The sequence below is a fragment of the Oncorhynchus mykiss genome, chromosome 5 (assembly GCF_057628025.1).
Source record: "Oncorhynchus mykiss isolate SJ-2025 chromosome 5, ASM5762802v1, whole genome shotgun sequence".
Lineage (NCBI taxonomy): Eukaryota > Metazoa > Chordata > Actinopteri > Salmoniformes > Salmonidae > Oncorhynchus > Oncorhynchus mykiss.
In genome coordinates, this window is record NC_143026.1 from 87,447,263 (window position 1) to 87,473,385 (window position 26,123).

At 44.6% G+C, this 26,123-nt stretch overlaps 2 protein-coding genes across 3 annotated transcripts in view; one reads left to right on the forward strand and one right to left on the reverse strand.

The window, feature by feature from the left end:
- jak1 (Janus kinase 1) overlaps positions 1-13,812 on the forward strand; it is an 80,855-nt gene extending 67,043 nt beyond the window's left edge. The window contains exons 22-24 of the mRNA XM_036978622.2: positions 82-199; positions 1,254-1,364; positions 11,495-13,812. Of these exons, the coding sequence (XP_036834517.2) occupies positions 82-199; positions 1,254-1,364; positions 11,495-11,602 (337 nt within the window). The 3' untranslated portion in view covers positions 11,603-13,812. The remainder of the gene's footprint in view (positions 1-81; positions 200-1,253; positions 1,365-11,494) is intronic.
- raver2 (ribonucleoprotein, PTB-binding 2) overlaps positions 13,650-26,123 on the reverse strand; it is a 137,322-nt gene continuing 124,848 nt past the window's right edge. For both annotated transcript variants that reach the window (XM_036978624.2, XM_036978623.2), the window contains exon 15: positions 13,650-21,497. In XM_036978624.2, coding sequence (XP_036834519.2) covers positions 21,357-21,497 — 141 coding nt within the window. In that variant the 3' untranslated portion in view covers positions 13,650-21,356. The remainder of the gene's footprint in view (positions 21,498-26,123) is intronic.

The window sequence follows — 26,123 nt, forward strand, 5'->3', positions numbered from 1 at the left end:
TGAAATAATTTGAAAATTATAATGACTTCATTTTGAATTTGCATTGACATGCGTGTCCTCTCTCCTGTCCGCCTGTGCCAGGTATGCCCCAGAGTGTCTGGTCCACTGTAAGTTCTACCTGGCCTCTGATGTCTGGTCCTTCGGTGTCACGATGTATGAACTCCTCACCTACTGTGACTCTGCCATCAGCCCCATGACGGTCAGTACGCACACAGGCCTGACAGCACAGCACGGTCTCCTGATTGAGGCAGATGGCGCCAGTCAATGCCCAGGGTGACTCTGCCCACTCCCGCCAGCCTGTGCCACAATACAAACACACGTGCAACTCCCTGATTGCTCAGACGAACTGTCACAATATGTCCTCCCTCATCCACATCAAGTAGCCATGATTAGAACATATCCATTGGGTCTTATTGATACCCTTTACCACCCTGTTCAATTTACAGTAAAGTAACAAGTAGTCTCTCATCTGATCTGACTTCAAATCAATTAGCTATTACTGTCTTATACAATGCCTTCAGAAAGTATTCACACCCCTTGTCTTTTTCTATATTTTGTTGCGTTACAACCTGCATTTGACACACAATACCACATAATGTCAAGTTGGAATTATATATTTTTTAGAAATGAGTCCGTAGGTATTCAACCCCTTTGTTATGGCAAGCCTAAAGTTCAGGAGTAAAAATGTGCTTAACAAGTAACATAAGTGGCATGGACTCACTCTGTGTGCAATAATAGTGTTTAACATCATTTTGGAATGAGTACCTCATCTCTGTACCCCACACATACAATTATTTGTAAGGTCCCTTAGTTGAGCAGTGAATTTCAAACACAGATTCAATCACAAAGACCAAGGAGAAGAATACTTATCTAAAGAAGATATATTACTGTTTTATTTTTCATAAATGTTTTACAAATGTTAGACATTTTCTTCCACTTTGACATGAGTTTTTTGTATAGATCATTGTCAAAGCAACGACAATTAAATCCATTGTAATCACACCTTGTAACACAACAGAAGTGTGAATACTTTCTGAAGGCATTGTATGCTTTTTTTCAGACTGTTTTGAAATAGATTATAGAATGTTAAATGTAGTGTAGAGGTAAGGTTCGATGACTAATGTCTTCTGAATGTTGGTGACAACAATACAACTAAGTCACTCCAGTCCTCACTGGCTAGATTTCAGGGGTCATTTCATTTCATCACGTCTCCATGGTGACTTATCTCTGCTCCCCCCGACCTGTCCCCACAGGTGTTCTTGAAGATGATTGGTCCCACTCAGGGTCAGATGACTGTGACGCGATTGGTCAAGGCGCTGGAGGAGGGAAAGAGGCTGCCCCGCCCTGAGAGCTGTCCTGGAACGGTAGGATCTACCTACCTACCTGCCTACCTCATGTTGTTCAGAGTCACCCCATCACGCACAACATGCTCTCTCTCTTTAAACTCTTTCTCCACCATAAAGAGGAATCCTCAATAGGTCACTCAAATCACCATCCTATGAGATCATTTATGGAGCTAGAAAAGTGCCTTTTGATATATCTTTTTTTATTCACCTACAGGTTTTTTTTACATTGACTAGAATAATTTAATAATCCTAGAAATGTCATGTCTAGAACTCATTTGCATCTGCCTGTGGGCCTTGTTTGTCTGGCAGGTGTATGAAATATTTTCTTTAACTAACGTCAGTTATGATAACAATTAATATTTCTCATGCATGTAAACATAACTGGTTCAATAGACAACTTTCCAAGTGAAATTCGCTCTCATTCAGTGCTGTATTGTCCCGCCTGAGAAAAATGTATACAGTTACACGTTTTTTGATGTTGTGACTATTGTAATCGGCTCTAAGGCAAGTGGGCTCAGACACCAAAAACTGTCATTTTTTCGTATCAAAGGTTTGTCTGTAGATTTTATATGTTTAGCCCCTACTCTTGCAATTACATTACCCCCCCAGATTTGACTCCAAATCCAATATGGCTGCCACATTACCATTAAACCGTGGTTTAATCAGCTGTATAAGTACACGACTGGTCAAAAGTTTTAGAACACCTACTCATTCAAGGGTTTTTCTTTAGTTGTACTATTTTCTACATTGTAGAATGATAGTGAAGACATCAAAACTATGAATTTCTTTCCTTCTTAATGTGTTTGAGCCAATCAGTTGTGTTGTGACAAGGTAGGGGTGGTATACAGAAAATAGCCCTATTTGGTAAAATACCAAGTCCATATTATGGCAAAAAACGCTCAATTAAGCAAAGAGAAACAACAGTCCATCATTAGTTTAAGACAATCCCGAAAATGTCAAGAACTTTGAAAGTTTCTTCAAGTGCAGTCGGGAAAAACCATCAAGTGCTATGATGAAACTGCGTCTCATGAGGACCGCCACAGGAAAGGAAAGACCCAGAGTTACCTCTGCTGTGATTAACCTGCCTCTCATGAGGACCGCCACAGGAAAGGAAAGACCCAGAGTTACCTCTGCTGTGATTAACCTGCCTCTCATGAGGACCGCCACAGGAAAGGAAAGACCCAGAGTTACCTCTGCTGTGATTAACCTGCCTCTCATGAGGACCGCCACAGGAAAGGAAAGACCCAGAGTTACCTCTGCTGTGATTAACCTGGCTCTCATGAGGACCGCCACAGGAAAGGAAGACCCAGAGTTACATCTGCTGCAGAGGATAAGTTCAGGTAACAGATACATCTCAACATCAACTATTCAGAGGGGACTGCGTGAAATCAGGCCTTCGTGGTCAAATTGCTGCAAAGAAACCACTACTAAAGGACACCAATAATAAGAAGAGACTTGCTTGGACCAAGAAACATGAGCGATGGACATTAGACCGGTGGAAATTTGTCCTTTGGTCTGGAGTCTAAATGCGAGATTTTTGGTTCCAACCGCCATGTCTTTGTGAGATGCGATGTGGGTGAACATGTGTATTCCCCACCGTAAAGCATGGAGGAGGAGGTGTTATTGTGTTGGGGTGCTTTGCTGGTGACACTGTCTGTGATTTATTTAGAATTCAAGGCGCACTTAACCAGCATGGCCACCACAGCATTCTGCAGCGTTATGCCATCCCATCTGGTTTGGACTTAGTGGGACTATGATTTGTTTTTCAACAGGACATTGACCCAAAACACCTCTAGGCTGTGTAAGAGCTATTTTACCAAGAAGGAGAGTGATGGAGTGCTGCATCAGATGACCTGGCCTCCACAATCCCCCGACCTTAACCAAATTGAGATGGTTTGGGATGAGTCGGACCACAGAGTGTAGGAAAAGCAGCAAACAAGTGCTCAGCATATGTGGGAACTCCTTCAAGACTGTTGGAAAAGCATTCCAGGTGAAGCTGGTTGAGAGCATGCCAAGAGTGTGCAAAGCTGTCATCAAGGCAAAGGGTGGCTATTTTGAAGAATGTCAAATTATTTTAATATATTGTTTAACACATGTTTGGTTACTACATGATTCCATAAATGTTATTTCATAGTTTTGATGTCTTCACTGTTATTCTACAATGTAGAGAATAGTAAAATAAAGAAAAACCCTGGAATGAGTAGATGTTCTAAAACTTTTTACTGGTAATGTACATGTTTTAAATAAAACATTTCTGATACCCACCATATACACTCAAACACCTTTGTCTGGATATAGAAAAGGCAGCAGACTGCGTTTACACAGGTAGCCCAATTCTGATCTTTTTTCACTATACGGTCTTTTGACTAATCAGATCAGCTCTAAAAAAAATCTGATATGATTGGTCAAAAGACCAATTAGTGAAAAAAATATCAGTTTTGGGCGGCCTGTGTAAACGCAGCCTTAGAGGATCAATGAGTCAACTGGGAGGCTCCAACGAAAGGAAAACGAATTCAACCATGGACTTTGACACCCTCTCCCTAGCTTTATAACTTTCCCCCACTGTGCTATAACTTGCACCTCCAGGATTGGGCTCTTAAGTCACCTCCTAATCATTTAGATGTGAGCTTTGATTCATTGCTAGTCCAATATGTCTGCCTGAATCCAACAAGACCTGGTGCTTCACTACATTGGTAATGCACATTGGGATGTTCTGGTGCACTCTTATCTTGTTTGGGTTGAGATGGCACATTGCTTCTTCCAGACAATAAGGGTCCACCTTCCTGGCTGTCTGCCCTGGAGTTGCTGTACATGTTAACTTGGGGACATTATGGTGCATGGGGTGGATGCAACCACACATGATGACAAGCTACAATAAACCAACTCAACCTGACACGCAGGAATTGCATCTCTCCAATGTCAATGCCATCTTGAATGCGGAGGCTGCTGAGGGGAGGACGGCTCATAATAATGGCTGGAACGGAGCGAAATCAAACACATGGGAACCATGTATTTTGATACCATTCCAATAATTCCGCTCCAGCCATTACAATGAGCCTGTATTCCCCAATTAAGGTACCAACCTCCTGTACTTGAATCTTCCAGACACCATGGAACTGGACTGCCACTCAACAGCCAAAATGCCGTCTGGAAATTGATGGCTTGCATTTTCCTCATATGTACCTATTTGGCTACCAACCATGCCTGGCCAGCCCGTGTGACACCTGAACTGGACTCATGTGAAGAATGTGCTTTCGTGGTGTGGTGACTAATGCATTGGCCTGGGAAACTGCAGTAACCCCAACATGCCTATAAGGACATATGCCAGTTAAGGCTGTATATGATCATTTATGGTGGCTGGGAATTGACAGTGACATAGTGGTCTTTGTGCACCATGCTTGATCAGCTCTACCTCCTCTGAAACCCTTTTACTGTCCATCAAACCCCACAACCAACTCTTAGTCATAGTCTATGACCTAGCTACACTCTAACCAACCTCTAAGTAACCTGAGGTCCCCCTCGCAGGTTCTGTCACTCTCCACATATCCTGCTGGGCGGGCCCCAATCCGGAATCAATGCCAACCACCCAAAGTTAATATCGTCCAAATTATAATCCTACCTGACATCCAAAGGAATATAAAGAAATATGACTTTGACACATTCAACCCACAGGCCAATTAGGCGTTGGAAGGAACTCAAGACTGTTTGTGACAGCCCTTTCTTCACAAGCAGACAACCAACCATTCCATTACTGGAGTATCCCCAGCATCATTCAGCCTGGGCTAACATTACAGTTTGGTATACAAGCTGCATCTTTTGACTGCCTATAGCAAATTGTAGAAATGGAAACTGATCACCCCACAGCCCCAATACCCCGCCAGTCATACAGGAAGGATACTACCATTATCACTGCAGCTTGCCCAGAATGACCAGTTAGCTGTGCCACAGAACTACAACCAATACTGGCTACTGGTCAGGCCACAGAACTACAACCACTACTGGCTACTGGTCAGGCCACAGAACTACAACCAATACTGGATACTGGTCAGGCCCCAGAACTACAACCACTACTGGCTACTGGTCAGGCCACAGAACTACAACCACTACTGGCTACTGGTCAGGCCACAGAACTACAACCACTACTGGCTACTGGTCAGGCCACAGAACTACAACCACTACTGGCTACTGGTCAGGCCACAGAACTACAACCACAACTGGCTACTGGTCAGGCCACAGAACTACAACCACTACTGGCTACTGGTCAGGCCACAGAACTACAACCACTACTGGCTACTGGTCAGGCCACAGAACTACAACCACTACTGGCTACTGGTCAGGCCACAGAACTACAACCACTACTGGCTACTGGCCAGGCCACAGAACTACAACCACTACTGGCTACTGGCCAGGCCCCAGAACTACAACCACTACTGGCTACTGGTCAGGCCCCAGAACTACAACCACTACTGGCTACTGGTCAGGCCCCAGAACTACAACCGCTACTGGTCAGGCCCCAGAACTACAACCACTACTGGCTACTGGTCAGGCCCCAGAACTACAACCACTACTGGCTACTGGCCCCAGAACTACAACCGCTACTGGTCAGGCCCCAGAACTACAACCGCTACTGGTCAGGCCCCAGAACTACAACCGCTACTGGTCAGGCCCCAGAACTACAACCACTACTGTCTACTGGCCCCAGAACTACAACCACTACTGGCTACTGGCCCCAGAACTACAACCGCTACTGGTCAGGCCCCAGAACTACAACCGCTACTGGTCAGGCCCCAGAACTACAACGCTACTGGTCAGGCCCCAGAACTACAACCGCTACTGGTCAGGCCCCAGAACTACAACCGCTACTGGTCAGGCCCCAGAACTACAACCGCTACTGGTCAGGCCCCAGAACTACAACGCTACTGGTCAGGCCCCAGAACTACAACCGCTACTGGCTACTGGTCAGGCCCCAGAACTACAACCACTACTGGCTACTGGTCAGGCCCCAGAACTACAACCGCTACTGGTCAGGCCCCAGAACTACAACCACTACTGGCTACTGGCCCCAGAACTACAACCGCTACTGGTCAGGCCCCAGAACTACAACCGCTACTGGTCAGGCCCCAGAACTACAACCGCTACTGGTCAGGCCCCAGAACTACAACGCTACTGGTCAGGCCCCAGAACTACAACCGCTACTGGCTACTGGTCAGGCCCCAGAACTACAACCACTACTGTCTACTGGTCAGGCCCCAGAACTACAACCGCTACTGGTCAGGCCCCAGAACTCCTCTGAAACCCTTTTACTGTCCATCAAACCCCACAACCAACTCTTAGTCATAGTCTATGACCTAGCTACACTCTAACCAACCTCTAAGTAACCTGAGGTCCCCCTCGCAGGTTCTGTCACTCTCCACATATCCTGCTGGGCGGGCCCCAATCCGGAATCAATGCCAACCACCCAAAGTTAATATCGTCCAAATTATAATCCTACCTGACATCCAAAGGAATATAAAGAAATATGACTTTGACACATTCAACCCACAGGCCAATTAGGCGTTGGAAGGAACTCAAGACTGTTTGTGACAGCCCTTTCTTCACAAGCAGACAACCAACCATTCCATTACTGGAGTATCCCCAGCATCATTCAGCCTGGGCTAACATTACAGTTTGGTATACAAGCTGCATCTTTTGACTGCCTATAGCAAATTGTAGAAATGGAAACTGATCACCCCACAGCCCCAATACCCCGCCAGTCATACAGGAAGGATACTACCATTATCACTGCAGCTTGCCCAGAATGACCAGTTAGCTGTGCCACAGAACTACAACCAATACTGGATACTGGTCAGGCCCCAGAACTACAACCGCTACTGGCTACTGGTCAGGCCCCAGAACTACAACCGCTACTGGTCAGGCCCCAGAACTACAACCGCTACTGGTCAGGCCCCAGAACTACAACCGCTACTGGTCAGGCCCCAGAACTACAACCGCTACTGGTCAGGCCCCAGAACTACAACCGCTACTGGTCAGGCCCCAGAACTACAACCGCTACTGGTCAGGCCCCAGAACTACAACCGCTACTGGTCAGGCCCCAGAACTACAACCGCTACTGGTCAGGCCCCAGAACTACAACCGCTACTGGTCAGGCCCCAGAACTACAACCGCTACTGGTCAGGCCCCAGAACTACAACGCTACTGGTCAGGCCCCAGAACTACAACCACTACTGGTCAGGCCCCAGAACTACAACCGCTACTGGCTACTGGTCAGGCCCCAGAACTACAACCACTACTGGCTACTGGCCCCAGAACTACAACCGCTACTGGTCAGGCCCCAGAACTACAACCGCTACTGGCTACTGGTCAGGCCCCAGAACTACAACGCTACTGGTCAGGCCCCAGAACTACAACCACTACTGGTCAGGCCCCAGAACTACAACCGCTACTGGCTACTGGTCAGGCCCCAGAACTACAACGCTACTGGTCAGGCCCCAGAACTACAACGCTACTGGTCAGGCCCCAGAACTACAACCGCTACTGGCTACTGGTCAGGCCCCAGAACTACAACCGCTACTGGTCAGGCCCCAGAACTACAACCGCTACTGGTCAGGCCCCAGAACTACAACGCTACTGGTCAGGCCCCAGAACTACAACCGCTACTGGCTACTGGTCAGGCCCCAGAACTACAACCACTACTGTCTACTGGTCAGGCCCCAGAACTACAACCGCTACTGGTCAGGCCCCAGAACTTCAACCGCTACTGGCTCCTTTGTGTCCTCACCCTGTTAGGACACAATGATGTCCTGGTCACCTTCAAAAGACTTTGAATCAACCTTCAACACTTAGTTTTAGTGGGGAAAAGAGGGCTGTACATATACACTACTAGAGTAGCTGACTGTTGTATTATGGATGCTCTCCTATAACTTGGTTACGCTACTGTGTGCTTGTGTCGTGAAAACCTTATTATATTTAGTGGAATTGCCCATTATTGATATGCTGTCAGTGTGTGAATGAGATTTGAACACAATTTGAAAAACTAGTTGGCTTCGACTTTTCAAACACAACAGAGGCATGGCAATGCCACAAATACCAAGAGCCTTATGAAACTATTTTAAAGACAGAATAACACAATCAAAATGAACTAGGGCTACTTATATGCAGGCTAAGGTGTTTGAGTGTAATCATGTTGGCCATATTGGATTCAGAACACATGAGGTTGGTGGCACCTTAATTGGGGAGGACGGGCTCAGGGTATTGGCTGGAACGGAATAAGTGGAAAGGTATCAAACACATGGTTTCCATGTGTTTGATGCAATTCCATTTGCGCCGTTCAGGACATTATTATGAGCTGTCCTCCCATCAGCAGCCTCCACTGATTCAGAATAAAATGTATACACACCAACATTCTTTATAGGCATGACTATTGTACACAATAAAAATATATACTAAAATACTAAATTCATATTTACAGGTGATTTTAACCTCCATCAAATGTTATTATGGCAGCCATATTTGATTGTGGATGCCATATTGGATTTGAGACTAAATATAATCAGTGATTGCCCCTTTGACTTAATTGCAAGACTTGGGGCTAAAGATACAAAATCCTTTAAGTTATCTTGGACCCCATTTTTTTCAATGTCTGAGCCCACTTGTTTTCCTTAGAGCCAATTACAATAGCCACAACATTAAAAAGGCATGACCATACAGCTCTGAATGAGAGCAATATTTTGAACAGTTACCAAAAAGTGAAGTTTACATTATATTCATAGTTGATATTTCCACCTATTGTATCTGTGTGTTTCCAGGTATATATTTCCAAGACTAATAAATATCGTAATGCTGATTGTTTATGTACAGTACATTCGGAAAGTATTCAGACCTCTTCACTTTTTCCACATTTTCTTACATTACAGCCTTAATCTAAAATGGATTCAATAACATTTCAAGGGTACCAAAAAATGTCTGCAGCATTGAAGGTCCCCAAGAACACAGTGGCCTCCATCATTCTTAAATGGAAGAAGTTTGGAACCACCAAGACTCTACATAGAGCTGTCTGCCCGGCCAAACTGAGCAATCAGGGGAAAAGGGCCTTGGTCAAGGAGGTGACCAAGAACCCAATGGTGACTCTGACAGATCTCTCGAGTTCCTCTGTGGAGATGGGAGAACCTTCCAGAAGGACAGCCATCTCTGCAGCACTTCACCAATCAGGCCTTTATGGTAGAGTGGCTAGACGGAAGCTACTCCTCAGTAAAAGGCACGTGACAGGCCGCTTGGAGTTTGCCAAAAGGCATCAAAAGACTCTCAGACCATGAGTAACAAGATTCTCTGGTCTGATGAAACCAAGATTGTACTCTTTGGCCTGAATGCCAAGTGTCACACTTGGAGGAATTCTGGCACCATCCCTATGGTGAAGCATGGTGGTCATCAGCGTCATGCTGTGGGGATGTTCTTTATTGGCAGGGAGTGGGAGACTAGTCAGGATCGAGGCAAAGATGAACAGAGAAAAGTACAGAGAGATCCTTGGTGAAAACCTGCTCCAGAGCGCTCAGGACCTCAGACTAGACAACGACCCTAAGCACACAGCCAAGACAACGCACGAATGGTTTCAGGACATGTCCTTGAGTGGCCCAGCCAGAGCCCGTGCTTGAATCCAATCGAACATCCATGGAGAGACGTGAAATTAGCTGTCCAACCTGACAGCACTTTAGAGGATCTGCAGAGAAGAATGGGAGAAACTCCCCAAATACAGGTGTGCCAAGCTTTTAGCGTCATACCCAAGAAGACTCATGGCTGTAATTGCTGCTTAAGGTGTATAAACATAGTATTGAGTAATGCTTACAGTTGAAGTGGGAAGTTTACATACACTTGGAGTCATTAAAACTTGTTTTTCAGCCACTCCACAAATTTCTTGTTAACAAACTATAGTTTTGGCAAGTCGGTTAGGACATCTACTTTGTGCATGACACAAGTATTTTCTCCAACAATTGTTTACAGACAGATTATTTGACTTATAATTCACTGTATCACAATTCCAGTGGGTCAGAAGTTTACATACACTAAGTTGACTGTGCCTTTAAACAGCTTGGAAAATTCCAGAAAGTGATGTCATGGATTTGGAAGCTTTTGATAGGCTAATTGACATATTTTGAGTCAATTGGAGGTGAACCTGTGGATGTATTTCAAGGCCTACCTTCAAACTCAGTGCCTCTTTGCTTGACATGGGAAAATCAAAAGAAATCAGTCAAGACTTCAGAAAAAAAATTGTAGACCTCCACAAGTCTGGTTCATCCTAGGGAGCAATTTCCAAATTGCTCCCAAATCTCCTAGAGATGAATGTACTTTGGTGCGAAAAGTGCAAATCAATCCCAGAACAACAGCAAAGGACCTTGTGAAGATGCTGGATGAAACGGGTACAAAAGTATCTACGGTTGAAGTCGGAAGTTTACATACACCTTATCCAAATACATTTAAACTCAGTTTTTCAGAATTCCTGACATTTATTCCTAGTAAAAATAAAAACAAATCCTATATCGACATAACCTGAAAGGCCGCTCAGCAAGGAAGAAGCCACTGCTCCAAAACCGCCATAAAAAAGCCAGACTACGTTTTGCAACTGCACATGGGGACAAAGATCGTACTTTTTGGAGAAATGTCCTCTGGTCTGATGAAACAAAAATATAACTATTTGGCCATAATGATCATCGTTATGTTTGGAGGAAAAAGGGGGAGGCTTGCAAGTCAAAGAACACCATCCCAACCATGAAGCACGGGGGTGGCAGCATCATGTTGTGGGGGTGTGGGAAAAAAAATGTGGAAAGAGTGAAGGGGTCAGAATACTTTCTGAATGCACTGACTACTTGTATTCTGAATTTGAGCAATACCATAGCTTGCAATATTAGGTTACATGAGCTTAGGTGCCCCTGTCCCCCAGGCATTCTTCTGCACTGTTCAAGTTAAGGGTGTGTGTCACAATATCTAGCAATTTAACCACTTTGCATAAAAACATTTTCACACAACCATCCATTTCATATTTGGAAGACATGTTTGTGTTTTGTTATACCTCGGGTAGGGGTTTCTAGCCTAGTTGTCTAGCAGGTGTTAAAATAGTTTATGTAACTTACGTTAGTTATGATCATGTTGTCTTGCAGGTGTATGAGCTGATGAGGAAGTGTTGGGAGAGCACCCCTGACAGGAGGATCACCTTCAAGAGCCTCATCGACGAGTTCACCCGCATGCTTGCCAACAACAGCTTGTAACCACAGCAACTACCCTCTACGCAAAGCCTTACCTACCACTGATACAATCCCAGGGGTCAAGGGTGAAAGGTTAAGGGTCACAGACTATGGTGACCTGGACCAAAAAAACAACAAAATCAGTGCTGCTGCAAGATACTTTCTTTCATGCAGTTTTTGACATCCTCTATATTTACACTTCTGTTTTTCCCCGAGAGATATTATACTAGAGATATCAACTATAAGGATGAATATCATCAAATCAAATGTATTTATATAGCCCTTCATACATCAGCTGATATCTCAAAGTGCTGTACAGCAACCCGGCCTAAAACCCCAAACAGCAAGCAATGCAGGTGTAGAAGCATGAATACATACATTGCATATGGAATGAAACGTGCGAACACGTAGCTTTGATCCCTTGCTGAATGTGACACTGTGTACACCTCTGTCACCTGGGGCCCACCACTCAGTCTGACCTTTTCACCTTTTATCAACATGTATCAGCTCTGCCATGTATGTGTGGACCTGTATCCTTATAATCAGTTCTAAAATGGAGAAAAGGGTTGAAGAAAAAGCGGGAGAGAGGCCCTCGATTGGACCTGTGCAAGATGGACTTTGGAAAAGGATTGCTACGGCCACTGTGAAGATGTCACAGTGACAAAGCCAACGACATGTTAGTGAACAGGATTCTAACCATGGACTGACTGCATGAGGCCACCTCCCTGTGAGTGGTGACAGATGTGTAGGATATAGGATACTGGTGAAATATCAAATCACATTTTATTCTGCACATTGTTCATAAAAAACAGGTGTAGACTAACTGTGAAATGCTTACTTTCGGGCCCTTCCCAACAATGCAGAGAGAAACAACAGGTGTAGACTAACAGTGAAATGCTTACTTTCGGGCCCTTCCCAACAATGCAGAGAGAAACAACAGGTGTAGACTAACAGTGAAATGCTTACTTTCGGGCCCTTCCCAACAATGCAGAGAGAAACAACAGGTGTAGACTAACAGTGAAATGCTTACTTTCGGGCCCTTCCCAACAATGCAGAGAGAAACAACAGGTGTAGACTAACAGTGAAATGCTTACTTTCGGGCCCTTCCCAACAATGCAGAGAGAAACAACAGGTGTAGACTAACAGTGAAATGCTTACTTTCGGGCCCTTCCCAACAATGCAGAGAGAAACAATAGGTGTAGACTAACAGTGAAATGCTTACTTTCGGGCCCTTCCCAACAATGCAGAGAGAAACAACAGGTGTAGACTAACAGTGTAATGCTTACTTTCGGGCCCTTCCCAACAATGCAGCGAGTAAAATAATAGAAAGGTGAAACATGTAATAATAAATACACAATGAGCAACGGTGTATGGGATATAGTATACTGTTAGCAGTGGGTTGGATTGGGATGAAGGATACTGTTTACATTGAAGGGAGGAGGATGGGAAAGTAGTACCTGTGATGGACAATGGAGGGCAGTATAGCTTTACATAAACTTTACTGTAAACCGCTTGTATTTCAAAACAGCTTCTTAAGTACAGCCATAATGTGTATGTCCAATATTTCATGTCTTTATTTGAATATACAATATTGGGGGTGTGAGGACAGAAGGAAGGAGATGAAGAACAGAGCCTTGAAAAGGTGTTATATGAGACCGTCTAAAAGGGTAAACCACAGAAAAATAATTAGCGGAACAGACATTGTTGTATAGCTCATGAAATGCATATGCCAGTAAGGTCTACAGCACGTACAGCAGTGGAGGCTGGTGGGAGGAGCTATAGGAGGACGGGCACATTGTAATGGCTGGAATGGAGTAAATGGAACGGTATCAAACACAAAGATATGGAAACCACGTTTGACTCCGTTCCATTAATTCCATTGCGGCCATTACAATGTGCCCATCCTCCTATAGCTCCTCCCACCAGCCTCCACTGACTTACAGGTATCTTTACCGTAGGCAAACACAGTTGAAAAGGGAAAATGTGATATTGAGAACATATGTAAAGAAGGTGCTGGACAGACAATGTGTGGATGAGATAGTCAATGCAAGAAGAAGACAACACAGAATAGTTTTTCAGTTTACAGTCCATGTTTATTCTGGAATGTAAAAGACTATTCTTTCTGCTCATAAAGAAGAAAAAACAAATACATTTTTCAGAGGAAAACAAAGAAATAATGACTCTCGGAAACATTTACATAAATACACAATGAAATAAATAAAATCTAAAATGTATTTTTTTGCCTTCTGTGTCAAATTCCAAAGTGTCAAACGCAATATTAATTGTTGAAAACATATTTGTATATTACAGCAGTAAATATGCATGCTAAAATTCGATTGCATCTAGAAATAGCTTATTCACAGTAAAGCAATATCAACGTAGTTGTAATATAAAATATTGCAAAATCTACGGTAGAGATTTCATGTCAGAAAGAATCCACATACTTTAAAAAGAAAACAGTAGAAAGCAAATAGCACACCCAATCTGGGTCTACAGTCATGGCCAAAAGTTTTGAATGACACAAATATTCATTTTCACAAAGTCTGCTGCCTCAGTTTGTATGATGGAAATTTGCATATACTCCTGAATGTTATGATGAATTGCAAAGTCCCTCTTTGCCATGCAAATTAACTGAATCCCCTAAAAACATTTCCACTGCATTTCAGCCCTGCCACAAAAGGACCAGCTGACATCATGTCAGTGATTCTCTTGTTAACACAGGTGTGAGTGTTGACGAGGACAAGGCTGAAGATCACTCTGTCATGCTGATCGAGTTTGAATAACAGACTGGAAGCTTCAAAAGGAGGGTGGTGCTTGGAATCATTGTTCTTCCTCTGTCAACCATGGTTACCTACAAGGAAACGTGTGCCGTCATCATTGCTTTGCACAAAAAGGGCTTCACAGGCAAGGATATTGCTGCCAGTAAGATCGCACCTAAATCAACCATTTATCGGATCATCAAGAACTTCAAGAAGAGTGGTTCAATTGTTGTGAAGAAGGCTTCAGGGCGCCCAAGAAAGTCCAGCAAGCGCCAGGACCGTCTCCTAAGATTGATTCAGCTGCAGGATCGGGGCACCACCAGTACAGAGCTTGCTCAGGAAGGGCAGCAGGCAGGTGTGAGTGCATTTGCACGCACAGTGAGGTGAAGACTTTTGGAGGATGGCCTGCTGTCAAGAAGGGCAGCAAAGAAGCCACTTCTCTCCAGGAAAAACATCAGGGACAGACTGATATTCTGCAAAAGGTACAGGGATTGGACCGCTGAGGACTGGGGTAAAATCATTTTCTCTGAATCCCCTTTCCAATTGTTTGGGGCTTCCGGAAAAAAGCTTGTCCGGAGAAGACAAGGTGAGCGCTACCATCAGTCCTGTGTCATGCCAACAGTAAAGCATCCTGAGACCATTCATGTGTGGGGTTGCTTCTCAGCCAAGGGAGTGGGCTCACTCACAGTTTTGCCTAAGAACACAGCCATGAATAAAGAATGGTATCAACACATCCTCCGAGAGCAACTTCTCCCAACCATCCAGGAACAGTTTGGTGACGAACAATGCCTTTTCCAGCATGATGGAGCACCTTGCCATAAGGCAAAAGCGATAACTAAGTGGCTCGGGGAACAAAACATCGATATTTTGGGTCCATGGCCAGGAAACTCCCCAGAACTTAATCCCATTGAGAACTTGTGGTCAATCCTCAAGAGGTGGGTGGACAAACAAAAACCCACAAATTCTGACAAACTCCAAGCATTGATTATGCAAGAATGGGCTGCCATCAGTCAGGATGTGGCCCAGAAGTTAATTGACAGCATGCCAGGGCGGAATGCAGAGGTCTTGAAAAAGAAGGGTCAACACTGCAAATATTGACTCTTTGCATCAACTTAATGTAATTGTTAATAAAAGGCTTTGACACACTGTAATTATACTTCAGTATTCCATAGTAACATCTGACAAAAAATATCTAAAGACACTGAAGCAGCAAACTTTGTGGAAATTCATTTTTGTCATTCTCAAAACTTTTGGCCACGACTGTAAAGCCTTTAAAATATTCTGTTCGGTCGTAAAGACTTCAGTATTGCAAAGCTCTCTCTCACACACACACACGGTTCAGTACCCTAGGCACAGGCTCACTCTTTGTGCTCACCCAGTGTAGTGCCAACATTGTTGTGTCAACGCAGCCTACAGACACATCAAACTAGCTGATTCTCCTACAACACTGACCGTGTACCTTGTTTCCAATGAATATAACAATACACCTAGATGTCAACATGCAGAGATGGGCACAACCGATATACAGTACCAGTCGAAAGTTTGGACACACCTACTCAATGTTTTTTACATTGTAGAATAATTATTAAATAACGCATATGGAATCATGTAGTAACCAAAATAGTGTTAAACTAATCAAAATACAGTGGGGCAAAAAAGTATTTAGTCAGCCACCAATTGTGCAAGTTCTTCCACTTAAAAAGATGAGAGGCCTGTAATTTTCATCTTAGGTACACTTCAACTATGACAGACAAAATGAGAAATATATTTATATGTATATATTTAGATTCTTCAAAGTAGCCACCCTTTGCCTTGATAACAGCTTTGCACACTCTTGGCATTCTCTCAACCAGCTTCACCTGGAATGTTTTTCCAACAGTCTTGAAGGAGTTCCTACATATGCTGAGCACTTGTTGGCTGCTTTTCCTTCACTCTGTGGTCCAACTCCTTCCAATCCATCTCAATTGGGTTGAGGTTGGGTGATTGGAGGCCAGATCAACTGATGCAGCACTCCATCACTCTCCTTCTTGGTCAAATATCCTGTACACAGCCTGGAGGTGTGTTGGCTTATTGTCCTGTTGAAAAACAAATGATAGTCCCACTAAGCTCAAACCAGATGGGATGGCTTATTGCTGCAGAATACTGTGGTAGCCATGCTGGTTAAGTGTTCCTTGAATTTTAAATAAATCAGGGACACCAGCAAAGCACCCCCACACCATCACATCTCCTCCATGTTTTACTGTGGGAACCACACTTGCGGAGATCATCGGTTCACCAATTCTGCGCCTCACAAAGACACAGCGGTTGAAAACAAAATTCTCAAATTTGAACTAATCAGACCAAATGACAGATTTCCACCGGTCTAAGGTCCATTGCTCGTGTTTCTTGGCCCAAGCAAGTCTCTTCTTCTTTTTGGTGTCCTGTAGTAGTGGTTTCTTTGCAGCGATTTGACCATGACCAGTTGATGTTGATGTCTGTTACTTGAACTCTGTGAAGCATTTATTTGGGCTGCAGTCTGAGGCTGGTAACTCTAATGAACGTATCCTCTGCAGCAGATGTAACTCTGGGTCTTTCCTTTCCTGTGGCGGTCCTCATGAGAGACAGTTTCATCATAGAGCTTGATGGTTTTTGCGACTGCACTTGAAGACACTTTCAAAGTTCTTGTAATTTTCTGGATTGACAGACCTTCATGTCTTAAAGTAATGATGGACTGTCATTTCTCTTTGCTTATTTGATCTGTTCTTACCATAATATGGACTTGGTCTTTTACCAAATAGGGCTATCTTCTGTATACCACCTCTATCTTGTCACAGCACAACTGATTGTCTCAAATACATTAATTTGTGGAATTTATTTCCTTCTTAACTTTTAACAAGGCACACCTGTTAATTGAAATGCATTCCAGGTGACTACCTCATGAAGCTAGTTGAGAGAATGCCAAGAGTGTGCAAAGCTGTTATTAAGGCAAAGGGTGGCTACAGTAAAGAATCTCAAATATAAAATAAATGTTGATTTGTTTAACACTTTTTTGGTTACTACATGATACCATATGTGTTATTTCATAGTTGTGATGTCGTCACTATTATAAAAAATGACAAAACCCTTGAATGAGTAGGTGTGTCTAAACTTTTGATTGTTACTGTAGATGGGAAAGCCCTTAACCCTTCAACCTCTGGTCAGGTCACTGGTTCTAGCAAAACTAAAAGCACTCTGGCCCTTGAGGCCAATTCCACTGCTGATTCTCATTCTCCCCTTTAACCAGGGCTTGCTTTAAAACCTGTAACATCATCAACGCTATACACCGAGTGTACAAAACACTGCTCTTTCAATCAGTGTAGATGAAGGGGAGGAGACAGCAGTTTTAAGCTTTGCTACAGTTGAGCCATGGATTGTGTATGTGTGCCATTCAGAGGGTGAATGGGCAAAACCAAAATATTGAAGTGACTTTGAACGGATTATGGTAGTAGGTGCCAGGCTCACCCGTTTTATTGTGTCAAAAAACATGTGTATCAAGAATGGTCCACTACCCAAAACATCCAGCCAATTTGACACAACTGTGGGAAGCATTGGAGTCAACATGGGCAACTGTGGAACGCTTTCAACACCTTGTAGAGTCCATGCCCCGATGAATTGAGACTGTTCTGAGGGGAGGGAGGGAGGGGGGGGTGCGCAAGTCATTATTAGGAAGGTGTTCCTAATGTCTGGTATACTCAGGGTACATGCAATACTAAAGGGAACACTTCTAAGAGGAGACAGAGAGATGTCATGCAGAGGTAATGAGGTATCTGTGCTGACTATCATCACAATATTATATGGTAACAGACCTGGAGCATACCATAAGAGACCTCCGCTAAATGCACGCACACGCGTGTGCACAGAGACATGGAAAAAAAGACGCATCAAAATGGAACGCCAAATGAATAAACACACACTGTGCTAGCAGCTGGAGTTGTTTTTCTCTCTGTCCCTCTCTTTCTCGCTCTCCCACTCTCCTCTTTCTCTCTCCCACTCCTCTCTTTCTCTCCTCTTTCTCGCTCTCCCACTCTCCTCTCTTTCTCTCTCCCACTCCTCTTTCTCTCCTCTTTCTCGCACTCCTCTCTTTCTCTCTCCCACTCTCCTCTCTTTCTCTCCCACTCTCCTCTCTTTCTCTCCTCTTTCTCGCTCTCCCACTCTCCTCTTTCTCTCTCCCACTCCTCTCTTTCTCGCTCTCCCACTCTCCTCTCTTTCTCTCTCCCACTCCTCTCTTTCTCTCTCCCACTCCTCTCTTTCTCTCTCTCCCACTCTCCTCTCTTTCTCTCTCCCACTCCTCTCTTTCTCTCCTCTTTCCCACTCTCCTCTCTCCCACTCTCCTCTCTCCCACTCCTCTCTTTCTCTCTCTCCCACTCCTCTCTTTCTCTCCCACTCTCCTCTTTCTCTCCTCTTTCTCGCTCTCCCACTCTCCTCTCTTTCTCTCTCCCACTCCTCTCTTTCTCGCTCTCCCACTCTCCTCTCTTTCTCTCCCACTCCTCTCTTTCTCTCTCCCACTCCTCTCTTTCTCTCTCTCCCACTCCTCTCTTTCTCTCTCTCCCACTCTCCTCTCTTTCTCTCTCCCACTCCTCTCTTTCTCTCCTCTTTCCCACTCTCCTCTCTCCCACACTCCTCTCTTTCTCTACTCTCTCTCCTCTTTCTCTCCCACTCTCCTCTCTTTCTCTCCCCCACTCTCCTCTTTCTTTCATTTCTCTCTCCCACTCTCCTCTCTTTCTCCCTCTCGCTGTCTGTTCCCCTCATACCTGCCAAAAGCAGGTTATTAATGCATACACAACTTATTCACACAAACTCAGACTACATACAGTACAATGAATTCCTTTAAAAACACATGGACCTGCTAATAGGCAAAGAAGGAATATGATCAGGTCAGAAAACACACAGGCACAGCTCTGCATAGCACTGTGGCACACCCGGTAATGGCTTAGAGAAAAAAGGCTAATTAAATCACCAGAGGGCCATTAAAACAACACAGACTGGCTTAAAGTGCCTGACTACAGACAGACATTATGACCTGCCTGGGTCTGCCTTTTACAGACACTGAGACAGCTTCCTACAGTCTCTCTCTCTCACACACACACACACACACTTCTAAGCATTGCCTTTTAAAGATGTGGTTGAAGCTAGCAATCAACTGGCTGGAAAAGCCAAGTCCAACATAAACACACACACACACAGTACAAGTAAAAGTATGGCTCTAAGCCAGTGTAACACAGCACTGAAAGGGTTTGAAATATGTTACAGCTTTGCCCGTTAAGAGCATGATATAGGACACCACTAAAAACATCAGTATTTCAAGTCACGTGACACAGGAGAACGCTGCTTTTTCAACTCAGAGTGGAGGATGAAAACGGATAGATTAGAGAGATTAGGGATCAGATAGAGAGAAAAGGAGAGGAAGAAAGATGAAAAGAGAGAAAGAAACTGACAGTTTGATTGTAGCACACTACACATTGAGCGGCAATGCCCTTGTGTGCCCTCATGTTGGCATTGTGATATTAATTGGTACAGTAGCTGTTGTTATTGCCTGGGTCTAAGGCTGAAGACCTGTGCCAGTACTTAACATGGTGCTAAAGCCTTCATCCCATGCCCTCCGTACCTCTAAAACCCCCCCGTCAGTCCACAAGGGTTGGGTTTCAGTGCTTTTTCACTTTACCACAGGGGTAGTAGGCAAGCCTGGTCCTGAAGTGCCGCAGGCACGTTTTTGATGTAACCGACCTGCAAGACCAGGTGTGTTTAATTTAGTCAATCACTGAACTGATCAATTAGCTCAGTTGGTCAGGTGTGGTGCCTAGTTGGAATAAAATCCTACAATACCTTTAGCACTCCAGGAACAGGGTTGCCTACCCCTGCTGTACCACGTAAATCTCAAGGTGATTCATTTAAATTTGATTCATGGCTTGATGAAAATTGACGGTCATCTTTTACTTTCTGAATTGACTGAATCCAAATGGAAATTACTCTGAGATAATTCAACATGGCTACTCTCCTGTTTCATTTCTAATGGCAGTTTATGAAGCAGTATTAAAGTTGGTTGGTTTGTGTCTCCACAGCGCTTCCCGTCCAGAAAAGTCATTTAAAAAACAGCAGAAAAAGAAGAGCCTTCTGTTCCTCGACTGAGCCACTGTTCAATGGCCCCTACAGAAAACGACAGCCATTATAAACAGTAAAAAGGTTTCCACCCTGTAGCTATCATACACAGAGCCATTAGAAGAAGGCCTAGGTCTTGGAAATGTCCATCCACTAGCTAGTTATAATACATGGCTATATCGACCCAAAGAGGTGTCCACTCAGTGACTATTGTCATGTCTATAAGGTACCAAGTTAGGTGTCCATTCATTTCCTAGTACACCACACCAATAGGAGTCTATAAGTGTCCATTGTTCAAGGTTAAAAGCAGTGATGAGACATCCCTCACCCTGTGTCTCTGAGTTTCCAGGGTAGCCCTGCCTTCTTCTACCCTGTGAATGGCTGATCACTCCTACACTTACGACACAACACGCACGCACACACTACATCAAGGTCTCCACAAAGAGAGAGATAAAAGGAGAGCTTAGGCAATCAGAAAAAGAGAAAGACACTGAAGAGAAAAACACGTCAGTTAAAGTGAGTCATCAAATCAACTCTGTCTGCAACACTGGCCAGTTTCCCCCGTTTGTAGAAAAGCGCACAGAGAGATTAGAAACAGAGTGATTCAAACAGAAAGAGAGGGAAACCTGACTACACACTGACTGGCCTCCAACAAGGCAGACTGACTGACCCTAACATACAGAAGCAGCTCACATACATTAGAAACAATGTCCATTATTAGTCAAGAAACATTTACACCAACTGAGTTAAGGCTTTAACAGGACAAAAGCAACATAGTGTGTGTGTGTGTGTCAGTCTGCCTTGTGTGTGTCTGTGTGTATACCAACATAATACAACACTAAAGCTGAGACTGTGTATGTACTGTATGGTTTAGGAGATAGGGTGCAGGGGTTCAGAGGTCATCTCTAGATCCTCTTCTTCTTGAAGTAGTCAGCGTACTGACCCCCCAGCCCCTGGGAGTGCTGACCCACGTACGCCCCCTCTGATGTCATATTGTGCACGGCCAAGTGAGGGTACTCCCGCTTCTGCCCCCGAGTCGTCTGATTCTGAGAGAGAGAGAGAGAGAGAGAAGATCATCAAAGATCTCATTCCCCCGACACAGCCTTTTCACCCCGCTACCATCTAGAAGGCGGAGAAAGTACAGGTGCATCAAAGCTGGGACTGAGAGACTGAAAAACAGCTTAATCACTACCGGCTACCACCCGGTACTCTGCCCTGCACCTCAGAGACTGCTGCCCTATGTACATAGTCATTGAACACTGGTCACTTTAATAATGTTTACTCTTTTATCCACTTGATATGTACAGTGCCTTGCGAAAGTATTCGGCCCCCTTGAACTTTGCGACCTTTTGCCACATTTCAGGCTTCAAACATAAAGATATAAAACTGTATTTTTTTGTGAAGAATCAACAACAAGTGGGACACAATCATGAAGTGTAACGACATTTATTGGATATTTCAAACTTTTTTAACAAATCAAAAACTGAAAAATTGGGCGTGCAAAATTATTCAGCCCCCTTAAGTTAATACTTTGCAGCGCCACCTTTTGCTGCGACTACAGCTGTAAGTCGCTTGGGGTATGTCTATCAGTTTTGCACATCGAGAGACTGAAATGTTTTCCCATTCCTCCTTGCAAAACAGCTCGGGCTCAGTGAGGTTGGATAGAGAGCATTGGTGAACAGCAGTTTTCAGTTCTTTCCACAGATTCTCGATTGGATTCAGGTCTGGACTTTGACTTGGCCATTTTAACACCTGGATATGTTTATTTTTGAACCATTCCATTGTAGATTTTGCTTTATGTTTTGGATCATTGTCTTGTTGGAAGACAAATCTCCGTCCCAGTCTCAGGTCTTTTGCAGACTCCATCAGGTTTTCTTCCAGAATGACCCTGTATTTGGCTCCATCCATCTTCCCATCAATTTTAACCATCTTCCCTGTCCCTGCTGAAGAAAAGCAGGCCCAAACCATGATGCTGCCACCACCATGTTTGACAGTGGGGATGGTGTGTTCAGCTGTGTTGATTTTACGCCAAACATAACGTTTTGCATTGTTGCCAAAAAGTTCAATTTTGGTTTCATCTGACCAGAGCACCTTCTTCCACATGTTTGGCGTGTCTCCCGGGTGGCTTGTGGCAAACTTTAAACAACACTTTTTATGGATATCTTTAAGAAATGGCTTTCTTCTTGCCACTCTTCCACAAAGGCCATATTTGTGCAATATATGACTGATTGTTGTCCTATGGACAGAGTCTCCCACCTCAGCTGTAGATCTCTGCAGTTCATCCAGAGTGATCATGGGCCTCTTGGCTGCATCTCTTATCAGTCTTCTCCTTGTATGAGCTGAAAGTTTAGAGGGACGGCCAGGTCTTGGTAGATTTGCAGTGGTCTGATACTCCTTCCATTTCAATATTATCGCTTGCACAGTGCTCCTTGGGATGTTTAAAGCTTGGGAAATCTTTTTGTATCCAAATCCGGCTTTAAACTTCTTCACAACAGTATCTCGGACCTGCCTGGTGTGTTCCTTGTTCTTCATGATGCTCTCTGCGCTTTTAACGGACCTCTGAGACTATCACAGTGCAGGTGCATTTATACGGAGACTTGATTACACACAGGTGGATTGTATTTATCATCATTAGTCATTTAGGTCAACATTGGATCATTCAGAGATCCTCACTGAACTTCTGGAGAGAGTTTGCTGCACTGAAAGTAAAGGGGCTGAATCATTTTGCACGCCCAATTTTTCACATGCTGTTGTGCAAATGGAATAGACAACAGGTGGAATTATAGGCAATTAGCAAGACACCCCCAATAAAGGAGTGGTTCTGCAGGTGATAACCACAGACCACTTCTCAGTTCATATGCTTCCTGGCTGATGTTTTGGTCACTTTTGAATGCTGGCAGTGCTTTCACTCTAGTGGTAGCATGAGACGGAGTCTACAACCCACACAAGTGGCTCAGGTAGTGCAGCTCATCCAGTATGGCACATCAATGCATGCTGTGGCAAGAAGGTTTGCTGTGTCTGTCAGCGTAGTGTCCAGAGCATGGAGGCACTACCAGGAGACAAGCCAGTACATCAGGAGACGTGGAGGAGGCCGTAGGAGGGCAACAACCCAGCAGCAGGACCGCTACCTCCGCCTGTGTGCAAAGAGGAGCAGGAGGAGCACTGCCAGAGCCCTGCAAAATGACCTCCAGCAGGCCACAAATGTGCATGTGTCTGCTCAAACGGTCAGAAACAGACTCCATGAGGGTGGTATGAGGGCCCGACGTCCACAGTTGGGGGTTGTGCTTACAGCCCAACACCGTGCAGGACGTTTGGCATTTGCCAGAGAAGACCAAGATTGGTAAATTCGCCACTGTACTCTTCACAGATGAAAGCAGGTTCACACTGAGCACATGTGACAGACGTGACAGTCTGGAGATGCCGTGGAGAACATTCTGCTGCCTGCAACATCCTCCAGCATGACCGGTTTGGCGGTGGGTCAGTCATGGTGTGGGGTGGCATTTCTTTGGGGGGCCGCACAGCCCTCCATGTGCTTGCCAGAGGTAGCCTGACTGCCATTAGGTACCGAGATGAGATCCTCAGACCCCTTGTGAGACCATATGCTGGTGCGTTTGGCCCTGGGTTCCTCCTAATGCAAGACAATGCTAGACCTCATGTGGCTGGAGTGTGTCAGCAGTTCCTGCAAGAGGAAGGCATTGATGCTATGGACTGGCCCGCCCGTTCCCCAGACCTGAATCCAATTGAGCACATCTGGGACATCATGTCTCGCTCCATCCACCAACGCCACGTTGCACCACAGGCTGTCCACGAGTTGGCGGATGCTTTAGTCCAGGTCTGGGAGGAGATCCCTCAGGAGACCATCCGCCACCTCATCAGGAGCATGCCCAGGCGTTGTAGGGAGGTCATACAGGCATGTGGAGGCCACACACACTACTGAGCCTCATTTTGACTTGTTTTAAGGACATTACATCAAAGTTGGATCAGCCTGTAGTGTGGTTTTCCACTTTAATTTTGAGTGTGACTCCAAATCCAGACCTCCATGGGTTGATAAATGTGATTTCCATTGATCATTTTTGTGTGATTTTGTTGTCAGCACATTCAACTATGTAAAGAAAAAAGTATTTATATTATATAATATTCCATTCATTCAAATCTAGGATGTGTTATTTTAGTGTTCCCTTTATTTTTTTGAGCAGTGTATATTTAAGAACATACAAAGCAGCACAGATAACTCTTAAAGTAGATAAGACACTTGACAGTGAATTGATACAGGATAGACATGAATGGACGCCCAAGGGAGAATTGGACATGTGGAGAATGAAAGGGGTACTCCTACATGATAACGTCATTGTTTGTCATTGTTTAGAATAGGCAAGGTTGGGGGGATCACGTGACCCTTGGACGAGATGGCCGCATGAACTAAGTAGTTTCCAATTCCTAATCTTACCTCCACTCCAAGTTCAAACTCATTTAGCTTTAGTAAGAAAAAGTAATGGCGGCTACAAAAGGCGACACTACAGGTGACATTTTTACCCGGACTCGAGTATTAGCGACGGAAAAAGCCTCCAAGAAGAAGCTAGCTTCAGAAAAAACTAGCGCCATTAGCCAGGAGCAAGAGAACCCGCTCCCCCACGAGGCACAACGAATGCCAACCTCGCACTCTGTCGAAGACATCCTTTCTGAGTTGAGATCCCAACGTACAGAACTAAACACTAAATTAGATGCCATTAACTCTCAGCTCAGTGCGATAGGGGGCAAGGTGACAATCCTGGAAAACGCTTTGCCTGACATCAACAACAAGATAACCATAAACGTGGGGCGCCTGGACGAGGCAGAGGGGCGAATCCTATCCATGGAAAACTTATTGACAGATGCCATGGAACAATGGAACAAACAATAGCATATGCTAAAAAGAAAATTGAGCATCTGGAAGAGAAAACAGAGGACCTGGAAAACAGGGGGCGAAGGAATAATTGTGTTCTATTCAATCTGGGCGAAAAAGAAGAGGGAAACATGCCACTGATCCGCTACCTGCAAGACAAACTTCCCGAGTGGCTCCACATTTCCACCGACAGGCCCATAGAGCTCAAGAGAGCTCACCGAGCACTGAGGCCCCCACCAGCAGCCAGACAATCACCGCGCCCAATCACCATACGTTTCCTGAGATTCACCGACACGAACGAGTCCTACAGGCGGCGAAAAACAACACCATCACAGTGGGAAACGCCAAACTCGCTTTACAGCAGGACCTGTCAGCTGGAATAGGACCTGTCAGCGCCGAGAATTTGACGAAGTGAAGAAATACTCCATTGACCGAGGCATCTTCAGGGGATTCAAATACCCAAACGAGCTCAGGATTCTTCACCAAGGAGCCTTGCGACACTTCAAAACTCCCGAAGAGGCAAAACGTTTTTTGAAAGACAATCCTGGCCAATGAGAAACAGACCAATGACTAAATGCGATTAATGCCATTACTAAAGGAGGTAAGACGACATATAGCCGATATCCAGAGACCCACCCCCTAAAGGTCATTATAGCTGTCCAATTTATATTTATTTTCCTTTAACTGAGAGGGATGGGCTGTATAGCCTAACCTAGGCCTACTTATGTTTCAGCCTACTTTTATTTCCCTGTTTTTTTGTTGTTGTTGTTGCTATTATTACTTGGGGTTC